Source organism: Sapajus apella, unplaced genomic scaffold (assembly GCF_009761245.1).
Source record: "Sapajus apella isolate SASKATOON/1434 unplaced genomic scaffold, GSC_monkey_1.0 scaffold123, whole genome shotgun sequence".
Taxonomy (NCBI): domain Eukaryota; kingdom Metazoa; phylum Chordata; class Mammalia; order Primates; family Cebidae; genus Sapajus; species Sapajus apella.
Window position 1 is genome coordinate 3,830,042 of NW_022437063.1, and position 6,793 is coordinate 3,836,834.

The 6,793-nt window shown below is 49.7% G+C and overlaps 1 protein-coding gene across 1 annotated transcript in view; it reads right to left on the reverse strand.

The window, feature by feature from the left end:
* CERK (ceramide kinase) overlaps nt 1–6,578 on the reverse strand; it is a 38,325-nt gene extending 31,747 nt beyond the window's left edge. The window contains exons 1-4 of the mRNA XM_032261510.1: nt 6,570–6,578; nt 5,358–5,481; nt 4,785–5,084; nt 3,963–4,085 (exon numbers count right to left, since the gene is read on the reverse strand). Of these exons, the coding sequence (XP_032117401.1) occupies nt 3,963–4,085; nt 4,785–5,084; nt 5,358–5,481; nt 6,570–6,578 (556 nt within the window). The remainder of the gene's footprint in view (nt 1–3,962; nt 4,086–4,784; nt 5,085–5,357; nt 5,482–6,569) is intronic.
* Between the last annotated feature and the right edge of the window lie 215 nt (nt 6,579–6,793).

Here is a 6,793-nt window from a genome sequence, read left to right on the forward strand (position 1 = left end):
CAAAAAAAAAAAAAAAAAAAAAAAATCAGCCGAGTATGGTGGCACAAGCCTGTAATCCCAGCTATTCAGGAGGCTGAGGAGGAGAATCGGCTTGAACCTGGGAGACGGAGGTTGTGGTGAGCTAAGATTGCGCCACTGCACTCCAGCCTGGAAAACAGTGAGACTCCATCTCAAAAAAAAAAAAGATACACTGGCCGGGCATGGTGGCTCAGGCCTGTAATCCCAGTACTTTGACAGGCCAAGGCAAGTGGATCACTTGAGGCCAGGAGTTCAAGACCAGCCTGGACAACATGGTGAAAACACTCCTCTACTAAAAAATACAAAAAATTAGCCAGGCATGGTGGTGCAGGGAGGCTGAGAATTTCTTGAACCCCGGAAGCAGAGGTTGCAGTGAGCCAGGATCGTGCAACTCCACTCCAGCCTGGGCAACAGAGCAAGAGTCTCTTAAAGAAAAGAAGAAAGAAGGAAAGAAGGAAAGGAGGAAAGAAGGAAGGAAAGAAGGAAAGAAGGAAAGAAGGAAGGAAGGAAGGAAGAAGGAAGGAAGGAAGGAAGGAAGGAAGGAAGGAAGGAAGGAAGGAAGGGGAAACATCCAAACGGAAAAATGGACAAAACTTGAACAGATCCTCACAAAGGGGGATATCCAAATGGCCTATAAACATATGAATGTGTTTCTCAGCCTCATTAACCATTAGGGAATGCAAACTACAACCACAATGCAAGACTACTAACACTCAGCACCACGGCTGAAACGTAAAGGTGTGGCTGAGATGCGGGGCAGCCAGAACTCCTGCCCCTTGAGGGTGGAATGCAGGCTGGTAGTGTCTACGGAAGTCAACACGTGCAACAGACACATACAACCCGGCAACTCCAGTCCCAGGTATGCACCCAGGAGAAATGCAGACATGCCCTAAAACGTCTGCAATACTACTGTTGATAGGTACATCAGGAAGCTAGCCAGACCCCCAGCCGCAGTACCACGGGTGAAGAAATGGCTGTGACATTCACGTCACAGAATGCCACACAGCCCAGAGAAGGAACAAACTACGGCTCCACGCAAGAGCGTGGAAACTTCACAAGTGCAACGTTGAGCTGAAAGCCAGGCGGAAAAGTGTTCCTACCGTATGATTTGATTTATGTCAAGTACAGCAATGAACCTAGCTGCTTAGAGGTCATGGAAGTCATTCTCCTTTGGGGAGTAATGACAACAGAGACATGGCGGGGGACCCTGGGGCTGGCAATATTCTGCTCCTCTATCTGGGTGCTGGTTACACAAGTGTGCTCAGTGTGAAAATTCACCCAGTGCACACTCAGAACGAGATCCTCTGCATCTGTGACATGCCAATCAAACATTAACACAGCCTGTAAACCTAGCACTTTGGGAGGCCGAGGCGGATGGATCACTTAAGGTCAGGAGTTTGAGACCAGCCTGGCAAACATGGTGAAACACCTCCTCTACAAAAAAATACAAAAATTAGCCGGGTGTGGTAGCTAGCGGGTGCCTGTAATCCCAGCTATTCGGAAGGCTGAGGCAGGAGAATCACTTGAACCTGGGGGGAGGAGTTTGCAATGAGCAGCGATCGCACCACTGCACTCCAGCCTGGGTGATGGAGTGAAACTGTTTCAAAAAACAGAAAGAAACAAAAAAAAACCACTAAACAGACAGCAAGGTCAGAAGTTAAACTTGAAGATGGCTGAAACAATAGAATCATACACAATCTTCAGATACGAGTGGACTATGCCAGATACACAGCTCTGTGGGTTTTTCTGTGAATTATAAGGATGAAAATGAACCCACATTCCTCACTGGGAGGCAGGGTTCAGAGGACTTTCTCTTGGAGTCTGCACTTGAAGGATCAAACCTGGAGTCCAGTCACCCAAAGTCTCATGAAAACTGGTTTGGGCCAGGTGCAGTGACTCACGCCTGTCATCCCAGCATTTGTGGAGGCCGAGGCGGGTAGATCACCTGAGATCAGGAGCTCAAGCCCAGTCTGGCCAAGATGGTGAAACCCTGTCTCTAAAAAATACAAAAATTAGCCAGATGTGGTGGTGGGTGCCTATAGTCTCAGCTACTCGGGAGGCTGAGGCAGGAGAATCGCTTGAACCTGGGAGGTGGAGGTGGCAGTGAGCTGAGATCACGCCACTGCACTCCAGCCTGCGTGACAGAGCCAGACTCCACGTCAAAAAAAAAAAAAAAAAAAAAAAGGAAACAGGTTTGATGGGAGGAAAGGGAAGGAGAAAGCGGGACGGACGGAAAGGGGGAGCTGAGAGACAAATGGGGGCAGGAAGGCGGGAGAAACAGACGCACTTTTCTGAACACCCGACTGCGGAGCGACACGCACAGGAACAGGGCTTGTGGTGGTTTTGCATGCGAGGACTGTCATGATGAGCTTGTCATGAGCTCCACCAATAGGTGGTGGAGGCCAGGCTCCCCGGGATTAAACACGAAGTGCGGAAGTGCAGGTCCTCCCGCCCCGGTGGTAATCAAGAGAAGGGTTCTTTCAAGCAAGGATGCTTCTCTCAGGCAGATATGTGGGAATGTCTCATAATAAACTGAAATTCACTTTCTTGATGTGGGTGCCAAATTCATTCGAATATATAAAACTAACCTAAACGCATGCCAATTTCTATTCTACCGGTGAAGCCTAGCCTGAGTTGGCAAGACTGTGTATGGTGAGCTCGGTGGCTCACACCTGTAATCCCAGCACTTTGGGAGGCTGAAATGGGATGATCGCTTGAGCCCAATAGTTCGAGATCACCCTGGGCAGTATGGCAAAACCCTGTCTCTACAAAAAATGTAAAAAAAATTAGCCAGGCATGGTCACGCACACCTGTAGTCCCAGCTACTCAGGAGACTAAGGTGGGAGGATCACTTGAGCCCGGGAGGTGGAGGTTGCAGTGAGCTGAAATCATGTCACTGCACTCCAGCCTGCGCAACAGAGGAAAGCCTGTCTCAAAAAAAAAATTGTGTCTTAAGGCTGTACTCAAACAACATGAAATAGTGTTATGAATACAAAATGAATAAACATCTACCGCTCTGTGTGTGTGTGTGTGTGTGTGTGTACCACATTTTCCTTTTTTTAAACTTTTAAGTTCACAAGTACATGTGCAAGTTTGCTATATAGATAACTGCATGTCATGGGGGTTTAATGTACAGATTATGTCTCTACCCATCCTACCACTTTTTAAGGGTGACAGGCTTGTTACTCAGCATGCAGTAACTAACCCACCAGGCTGCAGGCTCCTACGACATTTCAGATGTGGACACGTCCCTGGCCAGGCGCAGTGGCTCACACTTGTAATCCCAGCACTCTAGGAGGCCAAGGTGGGCAGATCACCTAAGGTCAGGAGTTCGAGACCAGCATGGCCAACTCGGTGAAACCTCGTCTCTACTAAAAATACAAAAATTAGGCGTGGTGGCGTGTGCCTGGAGTCCCAGCTACTCAGGAGGCTGAGGCAGAAGAATCAATTGAACCCAGGAGGTGGAGGTTGCAGTGAGCCAAGATCATGCCACTGCACTCCAGCCTGGAAAACAGAGCAAGACTCCGTCTCAAAAAAACAAGAAAAAGATTTTTTAACAAAGATGTTGATACATCCCAGACAGATATGAGGTATATTCCTCCAGGTGCCCAGTTTAATTCTCACATTCACCTTGAATGTAAAAGCTATTACCATCCTGACTCCCAGAAAGAGAAATTGAGGCTCAGAAGGGTAAGTGACCTACCCCCATACCTCCTGGCTAGTGAGCAGGGGGCTGGACTCCACGCCAGGGTCCAGGCTGTGCAGCCCATGCTCTTTGCACTCACTGGGCTGGTGCACTAATGAGAAATTAAGTCAGCCTGACTCATCATGTCCACCTGGGGTGTGGCCAGCTGCATGAAGGCAGATACATCAGGAAGATCACCCAATCGGGCATGCGTGTGCCCCCACAGCCATCCCGTCTCTCAGTCCTAACACACACATACTCAGCTTCTCCAGCATCTCCCGAAGGGTCTGCAGCCACAGGTGACACAGCTGCTCCTCTGGGCACCAGAAAGTCACCTGCGCCCACTTCCAGCGGTGCCGTCTCGCTCTCTTTACACAGTGAACTGCACAGAAGCAAACACGCTCGTTAGTGCAAACTTTGCACTGTCACTGACGACCCCTCAAGCGAATACCCACCAGATGCAGCTAGTTACAGGTTCCTAACTTGGATTTCCCAGGGGTTCTCTTCCCTTCTAACTAGTTAGTAACTACTGACGTATATTAGCAAAACAGTCTCTCTTTCAAACCTTCTAAGTCACATAAAGAAAATAAGATAAAAGGGCTGGGCGCGGTGGCTCACGCCTGTAATCCCGACACTTTGGGAGGCTGAGGTGGGCGGATCACAAGGTCAGGAGATTGAGACCATCCTGGCCAACATGGTGAAACCCCGTCTTTACTAAAAATACAAAAATTAGCTGGGCGTAGTGGCGCATGCCTGTAATCCCAGCTACTCAGGAGGCTGAGACCAGAGAATTGTTTGAACCCGGGAGGTGGAGGTTGCAGCGAGCTGGGATAGCGCCACTGCACTCCAGCCTGGGCAACAAGAACTAAACTTTGTCTCAAACAAAAAAAAAAAAAAAGGAAAAGATGACCATTAACGAAAATATTAACAAAAGGTAGCGTTTGGAAAAAAGCATTAGGAAGTTTCCATAAAGATAAATCAATGCATTGAGCTTGTTAAGCAAGTGGCAAAAAAGCTCCGTCTCATGTAATCTACATAGAAGTAATGAAGATTGTGGGAGAAGACGTTTAGGCTCTATCACCTGTAAAAGCGTAAGGCTTTTCCATTTTCTGCCATTTTCCACTGGTGTGATGTTTCCCATGAACGTCTGTTTCCTCAACGGCGATGATCTCGGATACGGGCACAGAGCAGGCATCTGTAAAAACACCACATCCTTCTGTCAATGAATTCGTCAGAATCCACACAGGTAAAAGAAGACCAGCTCCAAAAAGCTGGGAACATTCTGCTTTAATATTCTCATTAGAAATCCCGGCTGGGTGTGGTCGTGTGCACCTGTAATCCCAGCACTTTGGGGGGCTGAGGAGGGGGGACTGCTTCAGCTCAGGAGTTGCAGTGAGCTATGATGGCACCACTGCACTCCAGCCCAGGCAACAGAGCAAGACCCCATCTCCAAAAACAAGCAAAATTAAAAAATGAAAAATCCCAAAATAAAAACAAGGTTATAAGTCACTTTTAAACTCCAAGCTAAGTACCAATGGGCAGCTCAATGTTACCAGAGAGCGGGATGTTTTATTCAGCAGATTCACCAAATGGAAGCTGCGATTTTGCACACGATTTGCTCAGCCACTCAGGCACTCAGGCAGCAAATGCTGACCGTTCTGGGCCAGCTGCCGTGTTAAATTCGGGCAGACTTGCTCAAGACACGGCCTCTGTCTGCAGGACAGTGTCTGGTTCGGAAATCCAAGTGGGAAGGAGACACAGGACAGGACCTGGGACAGCTGGAACCACGGAGCGAGCAAGTGAGGCAGAGCCCCAGTGTGGCGGGACTGGAGTGGGTTAGGGGAGGAGATAGCGGGGGCTTGCAGGGACTCGGGATGACAGCACCGGACATGCTCCCCACGGGGAACCAGGAAGGGCCGGTTCCACCCAAGCCACCTGGGGCGTGTTCGTTTGGTGGGCAGCTGTAATTACAGGACCGCACATCAAAGAAAGTTCTGGGCTGGGAGCAGAGCCGTGGGAGGAGACGCGTAACTGAAGCCAAAGGCCTGCAAGAACCTGCCCAGGAGAGCATGGGATCGAAGACAGCAAAGCCACATCTGAGCAAGCTGGCTTCCAAAAGCTTATTCTAGAACTGCTGTTAGGGAGGAATGACATATTCTTACACAGAAGAGCCTTATAATTTGTGGTTAACTTCCTAGGTTGGCTATAAAACCTGCAATATAGCTAAAATACTGTATTTTTGCCGTACATTTGTAGTAATTTTGCATCACTTTGAAAGTTGCTGCCCCTGGCAATCAAGTTAGAGGAATCTAGGAGGGCAGTGTCCGAACTGGGCTTTTGAACACGGCAGAAACCTGGAAAGGCCAGTAGTGGGGCCTCTTGACTCCTCTGAAGTGGAGCAGACTTGTTAGGGAGGTGGTACAGAGGAAGAAGTCTGGCAGGAGGGGCGGAGGTCTCAGGAGCTGTCTGTGCAGCCTGCTCCTGGGAATAGGATGTGGGGTCCAGAGTGACTCTCAGGGCCCCCACCTTCCAGTGCTCCCAACTGGGCCACCCTCTTGGCTTCCCATCTTTCTTTTTTTTTTTTTTTAGATGGAGTTTTACTCTTGTTGCCCAGGCTGGAGTGCAATGGCACGATCTCGGCTCACTGCAACCTTCACCTCCCCGTTCAAGTGATTTTCCCGTTTCAGCCTCCCAAGTAGCTGAGACTATAGGTGCCCACCACCATGCCCAGCCAATTTTAGTAGAGACGGGGTTTTGTCATGTTAGCCAGGCTAGTCTTGAACTCTTGACCTGAGGTGATCTGCCCAGCTCAGCCTCCCAAAGTGATGGAATCACAGGTGTGAACCACCGCCTGGCCTTCCCATACTGCCGTCATGGCCGTGACTCTAGAACACAATTTCCACCCACTTCTTATTCTGCCCTCCCTAGGACCCAGGACCCCGATGCTCCAGGCCCCTCCCCACTCTGCAGCTCGGCATCCACACGGGACAGCCACACAGGACAGCCACACGGGCTCCCTGGGCATCCTGGACACCCGCACGTGGACCACCTTCCCTGTCTCCGCCGCCAGCCTTCCGACGCAGCCCTTCT